We start from the raw sequence: 27,245 nt of genomic DNA, 5'->3' as shown, positions 1-27,245 counted from the left end.
AAGCAACTCAGAAGTTCACAAAACCAATAGGATGGGATTGTCTCATGCACTTGATACGGTACCATGAGGGAGTGCAGTGGTGCATCATGTGACACCAGAGACTAAACAAGCATCCATGACATGGAAACACTCATCACCCCCATCTTAAAAAAAAAATAAAAAACCACTCTATCAGCAAAGAAGGTCATGGCAACTGTGTATTGGGACCACAGTGGTGTGCGTCTTGTTGATTTCCTCACCAAGAGAGATAATACTGAATGCTGCCTGCTATTGGACACATTGACCCGGTAGCAGCGGCCAATTAAGTGAAAACAACCTGGGTTGCTGCAAACGCGTGTTGTATTGCTTCATGATAACGCCCAGCCAACCTCATGCGTGAGCTGTTTCGGCGCTACCATTTGGAGGTACTGGACCATTCTCCCTACAGCCCTGACCTGTAGTGATTTCCATCTCTTTAGCCCATTGAAGAAGCACCTGGGTGGAAGGCGATTTGCAAGCGACAGTGAAGTTCAGCAAGGCGTTATGTCCTGGCTATAGGCAATTGACACTGATTTCTTCTATGCTGGGATAGATGTATTGGTGTACCATTATATGTATGAGTTGAATAAATTTGCACAAGAGGTCTTGTTACTTTATATTGAACCACCAGTGTGTGGATATATTATATTATAGACCCACACACCCATCAGCCATGACATTTAAACCACAGCTGAAGTAATAACAGTGATTGTCTTGTTACAATGACAACTGTCAAAGGGGTGGGGATATATTAGGCAGCAAGTGAACAGTCGATTCTTGAACTTGATGTGTTGGAAGCAGGAAAAATGGGCCAGCTTAAGGATCTAAGTGACTGAGACAAGGGTCAATTTGTGATGGCTAAATGAGAGGGTCAGAGCATCTCCACAGAGGCAGGTCTTGTTGAGTGTTCCCAATATGCACTGGTGAGTCTTATACACAAAAATCAAAAAAGAACTACACCTGGGCGCTATATAAATATATTTAGAAGTGGATACATCCCTTTCTCAAAGTTGGATCCTTTACACCTTCTCCTCTTCCTCCAGAAAACGGATTGATGTTACAGGGTTTTTTTCTCACGACCAGTTGACATGTGGAAAAATATATCCATATATCAATATTTCAGGAGGTCAATTCCAATCTTAGTTCATAGACAAGGAGATCAAAATCCCCAAATACCCTGTGACACGCCAGCGTACCCCACTCACAGCAGAAATATGATGTGTGTTCCTCAAAAGGTTTCTTTTAAAGATCCCATCACCCGGAAATTACAGAGAGATAGAACAGCAGTATCCTGCGTACCGTAACTCACATCAACACATGCAGAAACACCATATAAAGGTTTCTTTGGTGGGAAAACATAGCAAGCGTACCGAAACTCACAGTAAGAACAGTGATTAACCACTCATAATGGTTTCTTTTCTCTGTATCCGTCAATGTAGAATAGACTCCCAAAAATTGCAATCAGGGGATACCAGATTAAAAAATTTATTAATCTGGTATCCCCTGATTGCAATTTTTGGGAGTCTATTCTACATTGACGGATACAGAGAAAAGAAACCATTATGAGTGGTTAATCACTGTTCTTACTGTGAGTTTCGGTACGCTTGCTATGTTTTCCCACCAAAGAAACCTTTATATGGTGTTTCTGCATGTGTTGATGTGAGTTACGGTACGCAGGATACTGCTGTTCTATCTCTCTGTAATTTCCGGGTGATGGGATCTTTAAAAGAAACCTTTTGAGGAACACACATCATATTTCTGCTGTGAGTGGGGTACGCTGGCGTGTCACAGGGTATTTGGGGATTTTGATCTCCTTGTCTATGAACTAAGATTGGAATTGACCTCCTGAAATATTGATATATGGATATATTTTTCCACATGTCAACTGGTCGTGAGAAAAAAACCCTGTAACATCAATCCGTTTTCTGGAGGAAGAGGAGAAGGTGTAAAGGATCCAACTTTGAGAAAGGGATGTATCCACTTCTAAATATATTTATATAGCGCCCAGGTGTAGTTCTTTTTTGATTTTTGTGTATAAGATTGTCTATGTGTGAGTGTGGTGACACTCACTATCATTGAGAACTCCCATTATTGGCGACTGTGCGCAGACTGGGTAGAAACTTTTTTATTATATTACATAATGCACTGGTGAGTACCTACCAAAAGTGGTCCAAGGAAGGACCACCTGAGAACCGGTAACCGGGTCATGGGTCCCCAAGGCTCATTGATTCGGGTGGGGAGGGAAGGCTAGCACGTTTGGTTCTATCCAACAAAAGAGATACTGTAGCACAAATTGCGGAAAAGTTAATAATGGCTATTCTAGAAAAGTGTCAGAACACACAGTACATCGCAGCTTACTGTGTTTGGGGCTGCATAGTTGTAGACCGGTCAGCGGACCCATGCTGACCATTGTCCACTGCCTAAAGTGCCTACAATGTGCATCAGAACTGAACCATGGAAGACTATGGCCTGGTCTGATGAAACATTGGCTTTTACATGATGTGGACGCCGGGTTCAAATGTGTCATTTACCTGGGAAAGAGATGGCACCAGCGTGCATAATGAGAAGAAGGCAAGATGGCGGAGAAATCTTGTGTCCTGGCAATCATGTGGATGTAATCTTTACATGTACCACCTACATTGTGGCAGTGGTGTTCCCTGATGGCAGTGGCCTCTTTTAGCAGGATAATGCAACCTGCCACACTGAAAAAACTATTTAGCAATGGTTTGAGGAACATGACAAAGCTTTCCAGGTGTTGACTTGGCCTCCAAATTCCCCAGATCTCAATTTGATCGAGCATTTGTGGGATGTGCTGGAAACAAATTTTAGTCATTGAGGCCCCAACCTTGTAATTTACAAGACTTAAAGGCTCTGCTGCTAATGTCTCCATGCCAGATACCACAGGACACCGTCGGAGGCCTTGTGGAGTCCATGCTTTGACGTTTAAGAGTTTGCGGCACAAAGGGGACATACACAATATTAGGCAGGTGGTTTTAATGTTATGGCTGATTGGTGTATATATATGTGTGTATGCGTGTGTATATGTATGTATATATATATATATATATATATATCACAGGGGCTCTGCACTCACCATAATAACTAATAATAATAAACAGTTGGGTTTTGGTTCATGAATTGATCAATGCATTTAAGCTTGCAGCCCCCGTCACGGGACCCCACTTTACTGCAAGTCCCTACTCTATTGCTCAGAATTATAACATGGACATAGCCATCACATTAGAGCTCACAGCAACTTTGCTTTTAAATGTGAGACAGTTACCAAGCACACCTGTTGCAAAGCACCTAGGAAAACAGCTGACACAAGTTAGATAGCTAGTTAAAAAGGGTGCATGAGAAAATGTGATCACAAAAATTATTAATTATAAAAATTAATCATAATAAACAAAAAGCTCTAATCCACGGCACTCACCATTCCTAGATTTGGGGTGCAACATGGTATGTGACCACATTGTTTAAATAGAAATCACAGGGGCTCTGCACTCACCATAATAACTAATAATAATAATAAACATAATAAACAGTGGGGTTTTGGTTCATGAATTGATCAATGCATTTAAGCTTGCAGCCCGCGTCACAGAGTGTCCGTCTGAGTCACATGACAGGTGGGCCGCTGCTGATAGGTGGATGACTGTATAGTACTCCTGCTGTATAGTTAGTGCTGATCGACTAACAATGCCTGCTTCATGTTTTTTTTATTACAAGTTTTGATTGTAATAGTGTTTAAAACATTATAACATTATATGACACCATTCATATAAGCATTTACATATTTTTGCCCCACAATCTGTCTATGCTGAACGCATGTAACCTGCAACCTAGTACCTGTAAATAAATTAAAGTATTTAAGTTAGGGATATATAAGGAAGCTCTGTAAATTTTGGTTAGTATATAATATATATAATTTTTTAAACAGTTGTGTTTCTAAGAAGATTCCGATAACTAGAGAAAAAAAAGATCAATAAAAATAAGATGGGAAAAAAGGTACTATATTTAAGGTGCTGGTAAATAGGCAGACCCATCGGTAGAAAATGGACAAAGGACTAAGTAAAATTGTTTGTAAATGGGCTTCATGACAAAGACATGTTAGTACTACTAGTATAAGGGCTTGTATACAAGGACATTAGGTAATTCTGTTTCCTCTTTTTATCAAGTGAACAGAGGAGAGACAGCAGCTCACACAAAGATCATTGATCCCTATAGAGAAACACAGGGGCCGTGCACATAGCCTTTCTAGTAAAGTGGAGTACTGGGATAGTGGAAAGTAAAACATGCTCTAATTTCTGCCATTCGTCTGCCCTGCACTAGCATCTCTCCATAAAGATAAATGATCTAATGATCTCTTGATAAGCTTTTGGAGAAGATGTACTAAGCCTTGAAGAGCAATAAACTACCAACCAATCGTCTCCTAACTGACAGGCTGCGTTTGAAAATTGATAGTTAGGAGCTGATAGGTACTTTATCTCTCTCAAATGCGTAGTACATCTCCCCCTTTTTCTCTATTTGGTCATTTCTTCTAGTTGTTTTCTGTGTGTCATTTACTGAAGTTTTGTTTCCTTTTTCAGGGCAATTCAAATACAATAAGTACTGTGGATATATCGGCTGGTTTTGTTGGACTGGATAACTATGTTGAGATCCCAGCTATTTTCCTCACTGCATTTGTAACATACAGTGGGCCTCTGCTTTGGTCTATGCACTTGCTGTGTTATCTGAGTGGAAAAACCAACAGGTAATTTATTCAGGTTATAAATGCTGGAAATAACTGTCATGGAAATTGCCAAGCTACTGCAGGGGCGATAAATCCAGCTTTTGAGATTAAGAGCCGTATTCAATTTGAGCTGAGCCGCTATACTTTTTCGCGGCCCGGACTTTTCGCCTGTTTTGCAGGCAGAAAAGTATCGCGCGCATGCCCGCTTTATCCCGTATTTGAAAGTACGCGAAAACGGGACCTGGCAAAACTTAAAAAGGCGGAAAGTACTGTCAGTTTTGGGGAAATCAGCCTGACACCCCCCAAAAGATGCTCTGACATAGGGATTCCCTATGGTACCCCCCCGATTTGGCTTGCTGAAGGTATTTGGCTTTTTTAAACTTGCTCAATAGCTGCTAAATAGCGTTTTTCTATACGTGATGCAGAAGAGTATTCACGAGGATTTTTTCCAGAAAATAACTTTTCACAGCAAATTTGGGGTACTTGAAAATGGGGGTCTGCATATTTCAAAGTTACTAAAGTGAAGTTGAAAAAATCATGAAAAATCCACCTGCCGCAAGCACCTGCAATAAAAAAAAAACACTTGGGGCATACTTGGGGACCCTCCAGAGTCAAGTTCGCTAGTTTTTAAGTTTGTACCCCAACTTTTTTTTGCCCCCTTTTTCAAAGTCATTTTTTGGGGTGTCCTTAAGTGTTTTTTTTTTTAAATGTTTTCAAAATTTACCTTTGGGGAACTGTCTGAAGGCTGCACGGGGGTTCTCGCAACGTTGCACCCCAAAACCCCAATTCTGCACTTTTTTTCCACCTGCTATTCATAGGCGAAACTTTTTCACCTAGTAGGCGGAAAGCCTTTCAAATTGAATACGGGATAAAAGCCAAACAGGCGAAAATTACATCATCAGCGAAAAGTTTCCACCAAAAACATGCGGAAACTGTCTTTTCAACTCAAATTGAATACGGCCCAAAGTGGGAAAGTTGTCCAAAGCACCAATCAGCTTCTAACTGTCATTTGTGACAGTTTATGAAATGACAGAAGCTGTTTGGTTTCTATGAGCAACTTCCCCACTTTACCTCTTTTTAAGGTTGGCTATAGCTCCCCTTCTACACCAACATATAGTGTTTCATTAAAGTGTTTGTCCACCACAAACTATCAGGACACCTTATATGTGCTTTGGATGTTTTGATAACCGTTTAAGGGGTATATTGATTGCGGTGGTAAAAATGGTGTTGATTCCACTCCCCTATTTTGCTAAATTGCCCCATGTTGCTGGTATTTCCCTCATTATCTGAGCCATTCTATTATTAGCAGATGAGTTACTTTTCCCTGAAGAGCCTCAACAATTACCCATCTGAGTCACAGAGGACTCTTCCTTTAGTCATGGTAGGCTACATACTGATTATTGGACATTGACATTGTAATACATAATGAGCTGTTAATTGTGTGGTCTAGCTTTGTTTCCTCCGCAAGTTGCCTTAAATATGCTTTGTATCCCTCAAGGGTTTTCTTTGGTTATTGCCTTTAGAACATAAGTTATTCTAGGGTTCTTACAATTGCAATAAAATAATTCTAGAAAACCATTTTGTATTCAGGTCAGAATATAATAATATCCTAAAGCACAGAGTATATCACACTAGGCACAAATGTCTTTCCCTGCAACCATGCTATGTTGGATGGGTTAGTAAATAGTAAGCAAATGTTTTACAAAATGTACAATCAAAAACCCATACTGTGGGTTAATGTTCACCCTTGAAGGTCTGGAACACATGGATCCGGATATACATCCTCTCCATTGTGTTGCTAGTATTTACAAAATTACATGAGAGTGTACTAAAAACAAAAAAAGATTTTGTGTTTCTTGCTTTGGCATCATTCTATTTTTCCAAAACAGGAAAAGGGATCGGTATTAATTATAAAATAAGCACTTCAAATATGTTTTTTTGCTAGTTTGAGCTGTCCCAAATAAAGTGCATAAGGTAATGTAGGTAGCCTAACGATGCATACCATTTTGTAAACTAGACAACCACCTGCATCAAATGAGGTGGTCACTTACTGTACATTCCTAACCCAAGAAATGCAGTGTAGCGTGAGCAAAAATTAAGGATGTTGAGCCCTGTACCAGGCGCAGTGTTGATTTGGGCACTAACCACAGTAAAGCAATGTGTTAGTAGTCCGCACTTAATTCAATCTATGCCTATATCTGCCGCCCGTCTCCCTTTTTGTGCCTTCCTTTTATCACACACTGTCTTTTTAAAAGAAAAAAAAATTTACCTTTTAATAAATTCTTGAAAGCCAAATCCCTTAAATATTGAATGTAGTACAAAAATAATCCTCACGATGGCGCTCCTACGCTATGGGGTATATTTACTATAGTGAGTTTTTAGGAGTGGAGATGTTGCCTAAGGATACTGGATTTCAACCTCTATACGCACCTACCTATACCTTCTAAACCCTGCCTATTTCAACCTCTATACGCACCTACCTATACCTTCTAAACCCTGCCTATAAACCTCTAAAATTTACGCTATTTGCGTACGCAGTCATACAGTAAAATAAAGACTTTAGACCTTGAACATGTGTTCCAAAGCACAAAGTATTATTCAAGTAAAGTACAGTCAGTTACATGCTGTGATCTAAGTACAATTTAGCGCAAAGAATTATACAGACCCAAGATAGTCATACATACGCACGCGCTCTGGATCAGATACCGGCATCAGCAAGAAACCTCCGGCAATCAGCAAGAAGACTAGCAACCCAGGGTCAGAGCACACATATTGATACCCCGCCAGAAATAAGATGAACAAAAGAGAGCTCTTGTTGCGATTCCATTGGCTCTCCTTTACGGTGCTTTTGTTACAAGGCACTTAACAGGTTGATTCAAATGGCCACAGTCCAGCCTCTAACAGCTTGTTGCCTTCGTTTTCCCACCTCATGCAAATCTAGACTGTTGGTTTCACAAAATACATTTTGGTGCTTTATATCTCTACGGTCCATAAGTTGAGAATGCATGTTGCAATCTTCACACCGATGATACCGGGAAGCTGTTGAGAGTGCGGATCAGTATACTATCAAACACGGCTTACTTATCACGTATTAAACCTTAGATACCAAATAGTCTTTATTTCACAGCATTTGTAATAAATGAATAAAACTTGGATCTTTTACTTTATAGCTATGGAACCTTTTATGTGAGTGTGCATTATGTAAGTATTAGGGATATGAGGAAAGACGCTAGTTAGGTTTATCTGATTTGGGGCAGATGTGCACGCATGCAGCTAATAAACAGCATTCGCATGCAGGATATTGTGCATTCACTACTGAGCGTCATGTTAGCAGCGCAACTGTGCGTAGTGTGCAGTGTTTGTGCATGAGATTCTATTTATGATGGATTTAATATATATATATATATATATATATATATATAATATATGGGGCCATTCTGTCTGGGAGTGACACTAAAACCTGTTTAGGATTCAGACAAATTCAATTGTGTAGATCAATGTCTGGGTTATATTACAATTGCCACAACTATACTTGTCAATATACAGGGATTCCCAATTTGTATGTAAAACACTCACAGTATTCTGGTGTATTGTCTATTCTATTTACTTTTCTCAGGAGGCTGTTTTTCTAGTTGTTTTGGTATTTCTCTATGCAAGGTTGTCCCCAGAATGGGCCTGTCATGGCTTCTAAAAAGATTATCAAAAACATTGCCATCTGTACTTAGCTCGTGAGTTGTAACTTAAAATGGCGCTGGTCGCAAAATAACGTCTTGCAGATTCTTGTTTCTAAAATGGAGTCCAGCTGCCATTCGCAAGATGGTATCGCGCACGCTAATTTTTACGCTGATTCCGTCTCAGCCACCAATCCAGCTTCGACATGCCCGTAGCAACTAATCAGATTCTAGCTCTTATCTTCTAGAAGGTGCTAGCTAAATGTTAAGTAGAATCTGGTTGCCATTGGCAACATCTTTACTTCTAAAAACCTGCACTTTCGTAAATATACTCCTATTAGTCAGCAGGAGGGGTGTCGGTACCTCCTATTGATTTCATAGAGATCTATATACTTGTAAAGAATTAAGTTGGGAAACACAGCACTAATGGATAAGGTAATTGTTACATATAAATAAATGAATAATGAAGAATTGCTAATAAAGGACTTGCAGGCTAGGATATAAAAATTGATATGAGCAATTTATTCTGTTAAGAATTAAGATTATGTTGAAGGGCTAAATAACCCTATAAAAAGGAAGAAAATATTGCGCCATTTAAAACGTTTTTCACCAGATGTGGTATTTTTGCAGGAATCCCATTGGAAGCAAGGAGATTCAAATATTCTTAGGGATAATTGGGTAAAGGAATTTAAAAGTGCATCTTTTACTACTAAAACCAGAGGGGTGATTATATCATTTAGCAAATGTATTATTTATGAGATACTAGATGAAAAGGCTGACCCAAATGGTAGATTTCTATTTCTGAAAATACGCATAGAGGGTGACACATGTACTTTTGCGTGTATCTGTGCTCCCCCCTGGTCCTAATACATCCTTCTTTTCTGACATATACTCTAACTTACAAGTTTGGGCAGAAGGAGCTCTAATATTAGGGGGCGATCTTAATGTGACTATGGAACCTGCTGTAGATTCCTCAGGTAACTCAGGGGGGGGGTGGGACTAGACGGGGTACACCATCCACCCTATCGCTACTTATAGACACATTCCAATTGAAAGACCGTTGGCGCCACTTACATCTTGTGTCCAGAGAATATACTTTCTTTTCCCATCCACATAACTCGTTTTCAAGATTGGATTATTGGTTGATCTCTTGAGTCCTTGCTACACAGAGTGCTAGACTCCGAGATAGTGGATATCCTGATATCTGACCATGCTCCAGTATGGTTTTCTCTCCGTTTACAATCCCCTACTCTCTTTTCACATAATTGGCGTTTTCCAGACTATCTTTCCTCCTCGGAGGACTTTAAACAACAATTAATAGGTCACTTTCAAAATTACATAGATGACAATCTAATCCATAAACAAGATATCAATCTTCTCTGGCAAGCCTCTAAACCAGTCATGAGGGGCCATGTGATGGCCTATGTCTCACATAAAAGAAAATCTCTCAAGCAAAGGTTCCAGCAGGCCAGTACTTCGGTAGCCACAGCTTATGCTAAACTGTTGCAGGATCCTTCTGATTCTCAATCCAAGATATATAGGGATGCTAAGGCTTTATATGACCTGTTATGTTTGGTACAAGCCCAAACTAACCTTAATTTTCAAAAGAACAAATACTTTCGTTGGGGGAACCGTTCTGGAAAGCTCTTAGCAAGAATGGTAAAATCTTATACGTCATCTAAACCTATTTCTTTAATTAACTTAACCCACTCTGAATCCACTTGGGTGCCTGATAAAATAGCCGAAGCATTCTTACAGTACTATGAAATGTTATACCAGGCACCTATGGATGATCCAGATAAGGGAATGGAGTTCTTAAATCAGGCAGGATTAACTAAACTCACATCATTAGATAGGGAGAGTCTTTATTTTTTTTTTACACCTATAACAGAGCAAGAGATTACCTCGATTATAAAATCTTTACCCACTGGTAAAGCTCCAGGCCCTGACGGGCTATCAGCGGCATATTATAAAATACTCACACCACAGGTCACTCCTCATCTTTCAGTATTATATAATTCAATACTTAATGGGAACTCGGCACCACCTACATTTAATACGGCACGCATCATCGTTCTTCCAAAACCTAATAAAGATCCTGCCCTGGTCTCCTCATATCGCCCAATTTCTCTGCTCAATCAGGACCTGAAATTATTTTCCAAGATTATGGCCCAGCGTCTACAATTACTGCTCCCTAAATTATTACATCCGGCTCAAACAGGCTTTATTAAAGGACGTCACTCTACTCAAAATATCCGCACTGTCTTAGCGACAATGTACCAGTCACATGCGGAGAAAAGGAAAAAACATATTGTGGTGATTTGTGACGCTGACAAAGCATTCGTCAGAGTATCCTGGTCTCATTTAATCTATATATTTAATTTCCAAAGATTTGGCCCCGATTTAATTCACATATTCAAAACACTTTATCAGGATCCAAAAGCCTTTTTGACAATAAATTCTTTACACACCTGACCATTTTCGAGGTGCGAGACAAGGTTGCCCGCTCTGACCACTACTTTTTAATTTGGCCCTAGATCCCCCTACTACGCCATTTTGAAAGGGAAGGGGGCTGGCGGGACATTTTCCTCTTGGCAAAATAGGAGATTCAATTTTCGGTCTTTGCTGCTGATCTTTTATTGTATTTCGCTAACCCCAGGGATGCTATACCGCTCCTCCTACAAATCTTGCAAGTGTTCGAGGAAATAGCGGGTTTTAAAATGAATTATGCTAAAACTGAGGCCTTGGCCTTTTTTGGGGAGGCTAGAGCGGGATGGGGAAACTCCTTTTCCTTTAAGTGGCAGATAAATACATCACTTAGGCGTCAATGTTCCTTCACACCCTTCTCAATTATATGCATTAATCACACCCCACTATTGTTAAAAACATGCATAGTTTTTAATAAATGGGCCCATCTCCCACTGTCCTATATAGGCAGATGTCATCTTTATAAAATGATCACTTTCCCCAAATTTCTTTACATTCTCCAAATGTTACCAATTATCCCAGATAAGAGAGACCTTAAACTTTTTAATCAGGCCCTACAAAAATTCATATGGGCAGGAAAACGCCCCAGAATTTCACTGTTTAAGTTGCAACAACAGACACATTTAGGAGGGGTAAATCTACCGTGTCTCAGACAATATGCCCTGGCCGCTAATTATCCAATAGCAATGAACTGGATTGGAGGTCATAACATTTATATCACGTACTCTATGGAGCAGGCATTTACTCCACACCATAATTTGGTGTCTCTTTTACACACCCTTCCTCTTAGTTTATCTCCCACAGCTAAAGAAAACATGTTAATAAATACAACATGCATAGCATGGCGAGTTATTAGATCACAATCCCACTTATCCAAACAGTCCTCACTATTTTTACCATTATGGGGTAACCCATCTTTTTCACCTGGCAATTCAGCCCAATTTCAACGCTGGCATACCAGTGGCATTCAATATATTTATCAATTTTTACACGACCAAACACTCCAACCTCTCACTCGCTCTCAAATGCAGGAGAAATTTCCCTCCATTATTATCCCTCTATTTCCTTATTTGCAGGCAATGAGTTATATTCAAACCATGTTGCGTGGACTTTTAGAAGCTGATCTAAATTGGTGTCTGGATGGTGCGTTGCGTCGCAAACCACAGGGACCTTTCTCTACTTCCTTTATATATTCTTGTTGCCGACCTCTTATTAATTTAGAGTTAAGCACTACACAACACTTGCAAAATGGAAGGAGGTCTTCCCGCAAATCCCCATAGAGACTATTGCTCTTTCATGTCTTAAAATGAACAATTGGGATCAGTCTCTTATAATGAAATGCATCTCAAAATTTTACACAGAGCATACTACACCCCCAAATTGAAATACATTATTGGAGATGCACCTAATGCCAATTGTTATAAATGTTCAGCACCTGACGCCGATATAGTACATTGCCTGTGGGATTGTCCACGTGTACAGGTTTTCTGGGGTGAACTTAATAGCTATATTAAAGAGGTTCTAAAATTGCTTTTGTGATCTCTAAAGATTGGGTTTTCTGGAATATATCCACAAACACACACTCACAGGGTTTGACAAAAGGAAATAAAGTACTTCTGACCAAATTGACTGTAGCTGCAAAAAAGACCATTCTCTCAAAATGGATTGAGACTAACCCACCTACCCTTACATTATTACATCCTAGAATCATATTTCTGTTTACCATAGGCTGGACAGAGACGTCCACCAATAAAGAAAATTTTACTGAAAAGTTTTTTGGCACTTGGTTGCCTTATATTCAAACTTTATCCACATCACTTAAGGATTCCTTACGGAAATGCGTCCAACTAACGTCATGGTTTGACTTGGAAGTACTTGATAATGGTCCTCCCTTTTGATCTTGATTTTGACTATAATTTTGACTCGCACTATAACTGTAGCTGGCCTGTTTATGGTAATGATAATGGTAATTGTAATTGTAACTGTATATGTAACATTATATGTAACTGTTTCTTGTGTGCGCAATTATAATTTATATAATTTATATCTGGATTTACATACTGCAAATATTTTAATTATTTTGTTGGATGTTTTTCTGCACTGTGTTTATAAAGCTGAAGATAACTTAAGATATATTTGTATCACAATATGTTGTTTTCCTAACAATAAAATATTAAAAAAAAAAGAAATTAAGATTAAAAAGCACAACAATATATAAAATGCAACTTTGAGGAAAAAACACCATATATGTAACCATATACATACTCCTGAATCAGTCCACCAGTCCATAAAGGATCCCAGTGCCTCTTCTGAATGTTAATGGATTGGGGCTGATAATACACCGCATGAAGCAAACTCCAGCTTATGAATTGAAGGGATATTACCAGGGTTGACTATGACGAGTCCCAATTAGCGAGTTGATTCTTTACAGAGTTGTATAGGTCACCAGGAATCCTTGTGAATTGCGGTGTCCCGTACTGCAGCTGGGGAGCGTATGGAGCAGATGATTATAAAATAGGTGCAATCCCCATAGCATGCGAAAGGAAGTGAAGGCACCTGACATGTTTCTCCATCAGCGCTCTGATTAAGCTGTGGGCGGAGCCAAAGGGAACTATCAGTGTACTATCATCCCCAATCCATTAACATTCAGAGGAGTCACTGGGCTCCTTTATGGACTGATTCATGAGTATGTACATGGTTACATATATGGTGCTTTTTTCCTCAAAGTTGCATTTTTTTTTATATTGAGCTTTTTAATCAGAATAAATTGCTGATATACAATTTTTATATCCTAGCTCGCAAGTCCTTTATTAGCAATTCTTCATTATTCATTTGTTTATATGTAATCATAAAGCTGCATACACACACAACGATTTAGTAAATGAACGATTTTAGTAAACAATTTTCATTAATTTTTTCAAGGGAAAAATGAACGAAAATCGTTTACTAAAATTGTTCATTAACTAAATGTAATGAATGATTTTTTTGAACTACAAACGATTTTTGCAAATTAACTTCATGAAAATCGTTGAGGCCAGTCTGACTGAACTACAAACGTGAATGATAATCGTTCATCGTTTTCACTCAGAAAGTGAACGATTTTTTCAACGATAATCGTTCAAAAAAATCGTTGTGCATGCACCTTTACACTTTAAATATTGAATGCAATTTTATGTAATAGGGGTTTCTACTTCAGTCTATGAAATAAGATAACAATAACAATGTAGCATTATAGTCTCTCTCAAACGCTAAATAGCAGAAGCTTCATGCAATAATAATCATAATAAAACTGTTTGTAAACTGCAATATTGAGCGTATATTCATTATACTATGTACTTATGTGTCCTGGATTTGTCTTCTGCAGAACTTTGGAAAGCACAATATCTTGTTACGTACCAGCGGCTGTGGGAGTGCTCACACTAATGTACATTTGCATTCTTTTACAGGGCTGCAACTTCTATAGCTCACGGTTGTTACTGCTACGCAATCATCTGCTCCCTTCCTGTCACCGTTTACATCCTTCTGGTCACCGCTCTTCGTTACCACTTGTTTATTTGGAGTGTGTTTTCTCCTAAGTTACTCTATGAAGTGATACATCTGTTCATCTCAGCCGGAGTTTGTCTCATGTTCGCTGCTGTTGATAAGAACCAAGTAGCAAAAAGTTACATCTGACTGGTGTAAAATGACTAAATGAACATAATATAAAAGAAGCTGATTTACCTGTAAATAGTTTGGGGTTGTATTATTTTTCTAACAAATCTGTATATGGACTTTATATATTTTAGTTGTTTATTATTCAGCTACTCCTTTATATTTTTGTACATTTATTTAATAAGCCGTCCCGGTGGAACTCAATGTGATCACATCTGAAGCGAACCTATCGGCTATTTCTTTCCTCTTATTGTTTGATTGTTGGGACTTTAAGGTACTGTGCTGTAACTAGTAGGAGGCATGTAAATGAAGTTACACCTTTGTTTTTGTATGCATCTTTCAGATGAAAGCATTAAAGACAATCCAACAAAGTAACTTCTTTCAATGAATAGCATGGTTTCATATTTCAATTACATTTTTTAAGAAAAAGGTAATCCACAGCTCAGACATATATGGGGCCTTATTCAGAGGTGAACAGAAGTGCAAATCGCAGGTTCTCAGCCATAACTTGCACTGTTTATTAGTGCGCATTGCGTGTCTTTGACATTCAACCTGGACTTGCCACCCTGTACGACTAGATGGCCTGGTTGTGGGTTTGGCAGGGTGCGATGACACGGCCATAGTACACTAGGTGTGTGTCTGGGCATGTTGAATAGCTGCTGAGAAAAGGCGCAATTGTCTCTCCCTGGAGGGACCTGAATTGCAGTTACTTACAGATGGTGATAATGGACACAGAGCTGACAACAAAAGTGACTAACGCTGAATTAATACTCACTTTCATTTTATTTAAAAAAAAACATGAAACATGTGATTCTGGTTTTATATATATATTTATATATATTATATATATATATATATATATATATATATATATACACACACACAGTCAGGTGCATAAATATTGGGACATTGACAGAATTTTCATATGTTGGCCTCTATTCACCACCACAATGGCTTTGAAATGAAACAAACAAGATGTGCTTTAACTGCAGACTTTCAGATTTAATTTGAGGGTAATTACATCCAAATCAGCTGAACGGTGTAGGAATTACAACGGTTTCTATATGTGCCTCCCACTTTTTAAGGGGACAAAAGTAATGGGACAAACTAAACAATCCTAAATCAAACTTTCACTTTTTAATACTTTGTTGTAAATCCTTTGCAGGCAATTACAGCCTGAAGTCTGGAACGCATAGACATCACTAGACGCCGGGATTCATCCCTGGTGATGCTCTGCCAGCCCTCTACTGCAAAGGTCTTCAGTTCCTGCTTGTTCTTGGGGCATTTTCCCCATCAAGTGAAATGCATGCTCTATCGGATTCAGGTCAGGGGATTGACTTGGCCATTGCATAACATTCCACTTTTTAGCCTTAAAAAACTCTTTAGTTGCTTTTGCAGTATGCTTCAGGTCATTGTCCATCTGCACTGTGAAGCGCCGTCCAATGAGTTCTGAAGCATTTGGCTGAATATGAGCATATGATATTGCCCGAAATACTTCAGAATTCATTCTGCTGCTTTTGTCAGCAGTCACATCATCAATAAATACAAGGGAACCAGTTCCATTGGCAGCCATACATGCCCACGCTATGACACTACCACCACCATGCTTCACTGATGAGGTGGTATGTTTTGGATCATGAGCAGTTCCTTTCCTTCTCCATATTCTTCTCTTCCCATCACTCTGGTACAAGTTGATCTTTGTTTCATCTGTCCATAGGATGCTGTTCCAGAACTGTAATGGCTTTTTTAGAAGGTCTTCCTGTTTTTGAGGCTCACCAATGGTTTACATCTTGTGGTGAACCCTCTATATTCACTCTTGTGAAGTCTTCTCTTGATTTTTGACTTTCACACATATACACCTACCTCCTGGAGAGTGTTCTTGATTTGGCCAACTGTTGTGAAGGGGTTTTTCTTCACCAGGGTATATAATTCTTCTGTCATCCACCACAGTTGTTTTCCGTGGTCTTCCGGGTCTTTTGGTGTTGCTGAGCTCTCTGGTGCGTTCTTTCTTTTTAAGAATGTTCCAAACAGTTGATTTGGCCACACCTAATGTTTTTGCTATCTCTCTGATGGGTTTGTTTTGATTTTTCAGCCTAATGATGGCTTGCTTCACTGATAGTAACAGCTCTTTGGATCTCATATTGAGAGTCGACAGCAACTGATTCCAAATGCAAATGTCACACCTAGAATCAACTCCAGACCTTTTACCTGCTTAATTGATAATGAAATAACGAGGGAATAGCCCACACCTGTCCATGAAATAGCTTTTGAGTTGATAGTCCCATTACTTTTGGCCCCTTAAAAAGTGGGAGGCACATATAGAAACTGTTTTAATTCCTACACCGTTCACCTGATTTGGATGTAATTACCCTCAAATTAAATCTGAAAGTCTGCAGTTAAATCACATCTTGATTGTTTAATTTCAAAGCCATTGTGGTGGTGAATAGAGGCCAAAATATGAAAATTCTGTCAATGTCCCAATATTTATGCACCTGACTGTATATATTATGACAAAGGGACGCACTGATCCTGAAACGTTGGATGTAGGATAAATACAACTTTTTTTACTTCTATACTAAGTCTCAGAGTGCCGTCGTTTATTTGGTTACTATATCTTTTGGGTACGGAAGGCATCGGAGCAGTTGCTTTTTTGAAGAGTGAGTGCCGGTCCGAGGAATCTGTGTGTGTGTGTGTATGTATGTATGTATGTATGTATGTATGTGTGTGTGTATATATATATATATATATATATATTATACATACACAGTCGTGCCCTTATATTAAGGCTGCATCTAAAAAAACTGATTTCTCCATAGAGAATTCCGGAGGGGGGGGGCTGGGTGTTCAAGGAGCTACACCTCAAAAGCTATAAGAGTTATGGATCTGAAATTTGGTAGGGGCGGGTAGAACTGTCACTGGGTGCTGCATGCCAAATTTCAGGGCATACACATAAAAAAATGAGGATTTGGGAGTAATCTAAAGCTCCAACTGTCACATTTTTCTGACATTCTCAATTAGAAACCCTTTTCTGCTATAGTCTATGGGGGATTTTTGGGAAGGCAAAACAGGGTAGGGGTGGAATTTAGACTTGGGGTTTGTTTTATTAGGTAGCTATTGTGCCAGGGTACGTGCTTTTGGGTTTCAGGTAAATTAGAAAGTTACAGTTTTTAAACTGTTACCTCAAGAATGCGCCATTGTAGAGATAGGACTTTTCAACTTGTTGCGAAGCCTCAGTAGGAGCCTCCCAGCAGGTGTAGTCATAGTGGCTTCACTTGGGTGCAGCAAGATGGCGGTCGTTTGTGGGCGGTAGTGGGGGCCGGGACTGGGGGGCAGGAAGCCAATGTTTGCTGCTGCCGGGATGCGGGGGAGAGCGGGTAGGGGCTAGCGGGCATTGGCTGCGGCCGGGATCCGTGATACCTGTATTTGTGTTTAAAAAAAAACAAACACAGAAGCACGAATGGGTCAGTGAGACCCGTCTGTGCTTCTGTGTTTAAAAATAAATACTGTGTAAAAAACTGGCGTGGCCCACTCCCCAAAAAACCAACCAGCCCCAGTACTTGTGCTAAATACAGGGGACAAATAATGTAGGGGTGCCCTGGAGAGGTGGTCCCCTTTAATGGGGGTGTCCCCAACTCCCCTGGGATCCCTGGCCTGGGCTGACTAGCAGTCAGGGCTGATGCTTCATTTGGGGGGCACGGTGAAAGGTCTCCCCTGGCTGTGGCATCACCCCCTGCTAGAAAGGGTCCGGTGCTGGTTCTGGGAAATACAGGAGGGCCCTATGCATTTCTCCCCCTCAGCCCCCCCCCCCTGTATTTCCAGGACCAGGACCGACTCAGAGCCCGGTGCTGGTTGCGCTAAATACGGGGGACCCCTACGTCATTTGCCCCTCGTATTTTGGCAACCAGGACTGGTTCTCAAAAGCCTGGTGCTGGTTGTGCTTCATACGGGGAACCCCTACGTCGTTTGTCCCCTGTATGTAGCACAACCAGTACTGAGGCTCCAAGGCCCAGTGCTGGTTGTCTTCTAGGGGGCGGAGCTACGCTTTTATTATTTATTTTTTTACAGATTCAATTTTTAACAGATGCGTAGATGGATCTCACTGCTGCATTCGTGCATCTGTGATTTATTGATTTGATTTTCTCAGGTGTATACGCACTACCAGTGAGCCCTCTGTCGCCCACTGATGCCCCCTTTGCACTACACCGCTGCCACTGCTCTGCACCTCCGCTGCTGCCGCTACCCCACATGCCTACAGCCGTATCACACTTTGCACCTCCCAAACCAACTTCCTGTGTGCTGTCCCCTCTTCCACCTTTGTTGGTGTACCATTTTGTTGCCCTTCTCCCCTGCAGTAACCCGGTTTGCTCATCCAAACCCTGATAGTTAATAAATTTTAAAAAAGCTATGAAATTCCATAGACAAAAAACCTTACGGTTTCACATGTCCCATTAAGGCTGCTTAGACATGATCTGAAAATTCACAAAACCTATTGATTTTCTGCCACTCAAACTTCAAAAAGCAATAAATTACGATCATTAAGGCTGACGCAAATACATCCAAGAAATTAATAAAATCTGGGTACGAATCCATCATGAATCTGATTGGAGTATCCAATATATTCAGATGGTTCACCATCAATTGGAGAGCATAAGAGGTACCCCTCCATATCAGTAACACGTCATCGATGTATCGACGATAATATACAATACTACCCCCAAACTGCGGGATAGTTCTTTGTAACTATGTGGGAGGGGTGTGTTTTGTATTAATTAGTGAATTGATTACCTATAGATGTATTAAAGGGATGTTGGGCTGGGATGCCAGTGTATCTTGACAAAAGTCCCAGTGAGGACTGAAAGTTGATTCCCTCCATGGCTCTTTTTTAAAACCAATAAAGGACCTTGCTGCTGAATAGAAAAGTCTGGTGAGTGCAATTTATATTGGAAATATGTTTTGGAGTTTGGATACTCTGCTTTAATTGCTACCCCAGCACTAATTATTTGATGACTTGAGTGTGGACTGACTGGATCTAATATTAATTATATATATATATACACACATACATGCAACAATGGCTTGGCACTCCTCCACTTTCTTGTTATGTTGGGTGCCCTCTGCAGGTAACAGGTACAGAACGATAGCAGTGGTGGTGGCACTCGCCCAATAAAAAGTACTACAATCAGGTTACAAAGAACCTATAATGTTCACTCCAACATTTCAATCAATAAAGATTTTCATCAGGGAGTATATATATGTCCTGATTGTAGTACTTTTTATTGGGTGAGTGCCACCGCCACTGCTATCGTTATTTATATATATATATATATATATATATATATATAAATAATATAAATGTGTTAGTTTGTGTACTCCTACTGAAACCACACCCCCAGTTGTGTTCCTGTCACATCTGACACCAGTATATGAAGGGGACAGAGCCGCTGTTGCTGACTTGCGCATGTGATCATCATCCCCACCTTCAAAGAAGAAATTCAAAACCACTTTATCAGCAAAGAAAGTCATGGGGGACCACTAGGACGTGCTTGTTCATTTATTTACCAAGGGAATTACTGTGAATGTTGTCTGCTATTGTGACACATTGCCCTCGGCAACCGGCTCATCTATTGACAACGACCTGGGATGCTGCGAACAGGCAACATATTGCTGCACAATAATGCCAGGCCACACTCAGCCAACCGCACGCATGAGTTGTAACGCGCTACCATTGGGAGATTCTGAACCAAACTCCCTACAGCCCTGACCTGTAGTGACTTCCATCTCTTTGGACCATTGAAGAAGCACCTGGGTGGAAGGAGATTCGCAACCGACGATGAGGTTCAGCAAGCAGTCATGTCCTGGCTTCTGGTGCTTGACACTGATTTCTTCTATGCTGAGATAGATGCCGTGGTGTAGCATTGGAGCAAATGCTTAGACAAGTATGGGGATGATGTGGAAAAATAATCTGAACTACAGCCCTACTGTTGATTTATACTAATATATACAAGTTGAATAAATTTACGTGATGAGAGATCTTGTTACTTTATTTAATGATCCTTGTATATTACAGTAACAAGAAGCCTGAGATATGAATTTAGCAATAAGACTATGTTGTCCATATATTGCAACATTTTGGAATAATATAAACTTTACCTTGGAGAAAGAGATTAAATCATAAGGTTCAAAATAATGCAAGAGACAATTTGCATCCAATTTAGAGTGCACAAAGCCGTATTTTTTTTTGAATTGTTACTTGTAAATTTAGTTGCACTCACTAACATTTTAAATAGGAAAAAATAAGGTGTGATGCAATTTGCAACTGTGAATTTCAGCCCCGTAAGAGTCCTAAACTAACAAATCCATTCACAATATACTCTTTGCAAATATGTGGCTATATAGTACTATTTTTAATTTGGCTACGTTGACTGGAATATAACCATTTAAACTTCATAAAATATAATATACTAAAATACTTGGGGCTGTGAATTTTGCATTTACAAAATGGTGTGTGTATAGGGATTTTTTTTCTACTGTAATATTGTAAATGCTTAAACCTTCTGTTTACAACTTGATGGAAAAGATGCATCCACGGACCGGTGATCGATGCTCTGGTGAGGTCCTCTGGGACTCTGGTCAGCTGGTTTCCGGCTTCCTGCACTGTGACCCCGGTCAGCTGATGCATAGAGCAAGTGACCAGAATCATGGTGCAGGAGCCTGGAAACCAGCTGACTGGAGTCCAAGAGGACCTCACCGGAGCACCGATCACTAATCAGGGGGGGCAGTGATCACAATGGAAGGGAGGTGGGCGATCGTGTTCTTGGAGGGAGGGGGAAGGGGATGGTGAGCTGCTGGCACATGCGCGGACACCTCACTGTATTTTTTGGTGAGAAGTGTGTGAAGTGGATTTGCAGGGACACTCAGGGGCCTATTTACTAAGCCTTGGATGGAGATAAAGTACCAACCAACCAGCGCCTAACTGCCATGTCAAAGGCTGTTTGAAAAATGAGAGGAGCTGGTTGGTACTTTATCTCCATCAAAGGCTTAAATAGACCCCAGAGTAAGCTCTGTCCCTGCTTGAGAATCTTCATACATTCCTGTGATATTTCCTAAATTCACAATGCTAATTTAGGCTAAAATATCACACTATAACTGCATTTGAAATGCGGCTTGTAGTAAATATGGACCTAAAACTGTTTGAATCCATAAATGACAGAAAGATTGTAATTGTTTGCTGGTTACAGTACAGTTTTCATCATCTGTCAATTATATGTGGTTATCAATACAGTGCCTCCAGAATGCTCAGGTGAAAGCACTACGTGACCAATATATTTGCTCAATTACAGTAATGTGCGTAGCTGGACATCATGGTAATGTCCGGCAGTATATCACCAAGAACTGAATATGCCCATTAGAATTTAGCACTAATGTATGTATGTTTATTGGTTGCAGCACATGTTTTCTATTCCACCATTATTCAGCAGATTTACCTAATGCTATTTTTTTTAGCACACAGCCGGCAGGTGAACATTCAGTTGTTGAACACTACAATGATTAGTGCAGACCAGGGGGGAGATGTACTAAGTTCTGGAAAGTGATAAATGGGAGTAATAAACTACCAGCCACTCATCTCCTAACTGTCATGTGTGTTGGAAAACAGGAGCTGGTTGGTTGGTACTTGATCACTCTCCAATTTATCACTTTCCAAAGGTTAGTACATCTGCCCCTAGGTCTTTGCAAGCAGATAAATAAAATCAATTATTGTCCTGATTCAAAATAAATGTAAGGTAATATTTCATTATGTATTTTCAATGTAATACAGTACAGTGCTTGCAATGGGAAGTAGTTTGCTTGTCGACAATCAGATTGTTGACAAGCATTACAGGGACCCCGTCATGCAGACACCGGGATGTTAGCCAGTGAGAATGCTACTTACAGTATTTTATGCCCATCGGCAGTACAACCATCATCATGATAAATTACAATGCTTAGGAGTTGTACTGCAGGTGTGGGTATAGTGCCTTAAATAGTATTTCACACTTGCTGACATTCCAATGTCTACATTCCAGGGTCCATATACTGCTCGTCGACAAGAGCTATATAATAGTTATACAATTTATCTTCAATTAAAAGGAAATACACCAATAATAAGAACATTCTACATTGATTTTCCTATTACTGTTCCCTCACACATATGAAATTAACTAATCATTCAGCACAGATAACCTTAACTCTTAGTATATTTATTAATGTTGGTGAGTGCATCCATTGTGTTTGTTAGGACAAATAAAAATTAAATAGCAGCCATAAACATCAATAAACAATGCCAGAACTGTCCAAATTGTCATTCTAATGCTTGTTCTGTTTATCAATGATTTTTTAATAAGGTGAGTGCCCCCGTATTAGCAGTTGGAACACTCCACAATGTATACTGCTGTGTTTAATTGAATATACAATACAATTATTATGAGATTGTGGCCACTTTATTTTTTTCAGAAAATAAATATGGACAATACATTCTTGCTGCATAAAAAAAAAAAAAGCTTCTACACCAAAAACAATTTTATCGAAAAACTACTGTATTGCTTTCTGTGACAGGTAAAACAAACTATGATATATATTTAAGTGATTATAAAACACAAGAATAAATATGATTGCATTCTAAAAAATTGATCTATCTTTGCATTTCCTGCTCGTGCAAATACTTTATTGGGCAAGTCCAAATACTGAGTTACATGGACTCATTTAGATGTACCTGTCGCCTGTGCACAACCGAGTCAGCCATGCCTTGTAATTATTTTTAGGATGTGCCTCAGTAACATCACCAATTTCTGCATGTTTACCTCAAAACCAAAATGGCAACCTCTGCTCTGTGTACACAACAGGTATTCCTTTTTATTCCATTGTCAAAACTGACACTTACTTCATTACTTGTTCCATTTTTAATGACCGTATGCTATTCAAGAAATCACACAGTCAAGTGATCATTGTTGCAACCAGAAGAAATATATTCATACAGAAATGTTCTGGAAACACGCCAACTCTCACCTCATCACGCATTCAGCTTATTATATTAGCATTTCCTTCAGCCATTGTGTTGCTACTTAGAAGAACTACTAGGGGTATATTTACTAAAGTGAGAGTTTTTAGAAGTGGAGATGTTGCCCATAGCAACCAATCAGATTCTAGCTATTATCTTCTAGAACACAGGTTCTCATACTCTGTCCTCAGGACCCCACACAGTGGATGTTTTCCAGGTCTCTTCACAGAATCAAAAGTGAAATAATTATAACCACCTGTGACCTTTTAAAATGTATCAGTGAGTAATGAATACACCTGTGCACCTGCTGGATGACCTGGAAAAAGTGACCAGTGTGGGGTCCTGAGGACCGAGTTTGAGAACCACTGATCTAGAAGGTGCTAGTTAAATGTTAAATAGAATCTTATTGGTTGCTATGGGCAACATCTCCACTTGTAAAAACTCTAACTTTAGTAAATATACCCCCTAGACTCTAAAAGCAAGGTGTGTGTGTCTGTGTGTCACTTATCCAATTATATAAATCTATGCTCAAACTTGTTTCCAGTAACCCAAACCCTAAAAGATCTTTCAGAGCCCAACACAACTGATGATAGAGAATAGTCGTGTGCATTCAGGTACACACCATTCTACGTACATTGCTGAACATCTTAAGTCATCTCATGATGTAGGAAGTTTTACATGTGCATTTATGAATGATGCAAGATCCTTAAATAAGTTAATGCTGCTGTGACTAAATTTGTGTTGGCGCATGTTGGTTTTGTGGTGAACATCCCTTGATCCGGTACTGTGAGAAACATCTGGTAGCGTCATTTGACAGATGAGGGTCTTGTTTCGTAGTATAGGTCAGGTAGTCTAGGTTTTTTGTATGGTGGCGGGCTGCGTTTCTATTAGGTAAAATCTGGCATTGGCATAAAAGTACGGCTTATCATCCCTGGTGCAGTCGGTGTGTTGGGTGCACTCACCTTCTAGAAAGGGTGGGGAAATACTGTACCACCTATACAGGGGCTGTATAACCTTCAGATGTGATAGTCGAAGGTCTGAGTTTAGTACCCTGGTAGTTTGGTTTGGTATCCACTGGGTGGTTACTGACCACAATGCAGTTGTTTGTTGCTCTCAAGTTGCTTTGTTGGGCTGCACTGTTTAGGGGCAGTCTCTTCTTGCCACCATACAATTCTTTAAATAAATAGCCAACTTTTTTATTTCCAATTACTGTCTCCATGTGTATTTCTTAGATAAGTTTGTTATGAATGATGATCACACACTCAGTCAATACACACCTCAGCCATTACTAGGTTTAAAGGTGGAGAAGTTGTGCAAAGCAACCAATCAGCATCTAGTTGTCATTTATCTAGCACAGGCTTTGAAATGATAGCTAGACACTGATTGGTTGATTTAGGCAACTACTCCACTTTATCTCTCTCCAAGGATTGATACATCTACCCTCCAGACTTTAAAATACAGTGTGCAATACACATCCCAGCTATCATTCCAATATTAAAGGATTCAATTATCACTGAGTATATAACAATATCAAACACAGGAATAATACTTACTGCAACAATATTGGAAACTATAACTGAAAGCCTGAATTGGCAGCCACGCTGTAGATGGGTACACTATTGCAGATGGCACATTAGCCCACTGCTCATGCTTCTTGCAATTTAGTTAGAATTGTGTTAAAAAATAAGAAGATGTATTTTGTTTGTGCCATAGATCATTCTGAAGTCAGGAATTAAAGTCAGTATGTACTGTGTACTTCATACAGGTAATGTAATAAAGCGCGTTAGTGCAGTTAGTGGTGCAATGAGTACGTCACACACACTTGAATGGCATGGCAATACAAAGCATTACCTTAGCTAGATGATGATATGTTTCGAATCACTAGCTTAAAATGGCAAATCCATTGAAACTGGTATAAAAATAATTGATCGTATGTGTTATGTAATTGAATGTGTCTAACCGCAATGTAATTAAAGTTGAATCACATTGGCGCTGCCTTTTCCCTCAGTTTCCATACTTTCATTATCACTGAGACAAGTAATGGTCCTAATTAAACTAACAACTTTTATTCTAACTAAACTGTTTTCTATGTGTTAGAGCAGACATTCAGGGGCACAGGAAGTATTGTGCATAAAATGTCGGCCATAATGAAGGGTCGGTGGGCATTTATCTTGGTTTGTTGTTGTCTGTGCTTTAAAGCTATAATTTGTTATAGTAAATTGAAAGAAGAAAAAAAACACATTGTATTAACCCTTTTATCCCTGAGAGCCATAAACGTGACATGCGCACAATTTGTGATTATGCTGTTGTGCTTTTAATAATGGAACTTTTCATCCTGCAATTTTTGTATATTCTTAGAAGTTATTTAGGCCTCCAAAAGAAATATAGGCTAGCCTTGCATAATATAACCAAACAGAAGCCATTTTTAAATGACTCATATACAGACATATATCTAAGCAATGATGGGTTAATTAAACTTATTCTACAGAAAAAAAATATATACGTTCAAAGCATTTTTCAATTACTGAAACAACCTTCAATAACCAAGTACTGTACAATAATACTTTGTGGCCGAGTTAAATATATTGTTAATGCTTGTGTTGCATTTGCACCCTGTGGTAGATGAACCTGCAGACTTCATGTAGCTAGTGGTGCTCCCAACATGCAAGTGTGTAGGCTTGCGGAAGTGGAGGGTATAAAAAGCAATTTAAAGCTGCATCTATGAAAGGAAGCAACTGCACTGTGTGTTTGGCTTTGTGCATCGTCCATGCTGAGCCCTAATGCATAGGGGCAGCTTCCTTTTCTAATGCCAGTGATCTATCTCCATTTCCTGAGAGTCCAAAGCTTAGCTGGTCCTTGCATTGCTCACAATGCCAGCCAGTTCAAGCGTTTCTTTAGTCTTATCATTGCGATCTGCATTACTGCTATAATGATTGCAGAGGCTGCTTAATGTTCAATAAATATGTGATTAAATGATTCCTTTTTGGTTTCCTATATCTTGAAATAATAAAAAAAAAAAACTCAAAGTCCTATTCATCTTCTTCTCGGTTTGCATAAATCCCTGCTTCCCAGCGCAGAGCTAGCGCGCTCTTCCTGCGGCTTACTCTTACTGCCTCAAGGACCTGTAATTAGAGAAGACATGGGGTTACGTCTTGGTCCTGATTAAATGCAACTTTACTGGAGCTGAATATCAAAAATATATATTGAGAATAGTCAATGTTTACTGTTCACAAATCACAATACAGATTTATCACTTACATGTACAACCAACATCTGTGTCTCTGTGCTAAGTGTACAGAAAAGTATTGTCACAGACCAGTGTAATAATATCTTTGTTCTGCATTCCCTCTAAGCACTGCCCATAGTAGGTTGCTGCAACAGTTGTCACACATGCTCAGATAAGACAAGGATACTCCAGTGGGTCTCAAACCTAACTGGGGCTCCTACCGCATGACTAACATGTAAAACGATAATTTACTGTCTTAATATATAACAAGCATGATTTGAAACTATTATTTATCTATTTTATATATATATATATATATATATATATATATATAAAAAACGCTACAGTGGACACTCATGACTGGGTTTATCAGTGAGCTCTGTGGGCCTGATTCAGACCCGCTCGCGTGCGCACAGTGCTCGCAAGCGG

General features: G+C 39.5%; 2 protein-coding genes across 5 annotated transcripts in view; one reads left to right on the top strand and one right to left on the bottom strand.

Annotated features, from left to right (window-relative positions):
* Nucleotides 1-14,918, top strand: part of PIGG (phosphatidylinositol glycan anchor biosynthesis class G (EMM blood group)) — a 46,163-nt gene extending 31,245 nt beyond the window's left edge. Inside the window, exons 12-13 of the mRNA XM_088461310.1 lie at nt 4,605-4,768; nt 14,352-14,918. Coding sequence (XP_088317436.1) covers nt 4,605-4,768; nt 14,352-14,577 — 390 coding nt within the window. The 3' untranslated portion in view covers nt 14,578-14,918. The remainder of the gene's footprint in view (nt 1-4,604; nt 4,769-14,351) is intronic.
* A 7,908-nt stretch (nt 14,919-22,826) lies between these two features.
* LOC148454088 (PALM2-AKAP2 fusion protein-like) overlaps nt 22,827-27,245 on the bottom strand; it is a 174,358-nt gene continuing 169,939 nt past the window's right edge. For 3 of the 4 annotated variants that reach the window (XM_088461268.1, XM_088461265.1, XM_088461267.1), the window contains exon 5: nt 22,827-26,712. In XM_088461268.1, the coding sequence (XP_088317394.1) occupies nt 26,620-26,712 (93 nt within the window). In that variant the 3' untranslated portion in view covers nt 22,827-26,619. The remainder of the gene's footprint in view (nt 26,713-27,245) is intronic. The other variant, XM_088461266.1, reaches the window with a different exon arrangement.

The sequence above is a fragment of the Taudactylus pleione genome, unplaced genomic scaffold, assembly GCF_031769625.1.
Source record: "Taudactylus pleione unplaced genomic scaffold, aTauple2 ptg001032l, whole genome shotgun sequence".
Taxonomy (NCBI): Eukaryota; Metazoa; Chordata; class Amphibia; order Anura; family Myobatrachidae; genus Taudactylus; species Taudactylus pleione.
Note: the sequence above shows the minus strand (reverse complement) of the source record. Positions and strands in the feature narration are given on the sequence as shown.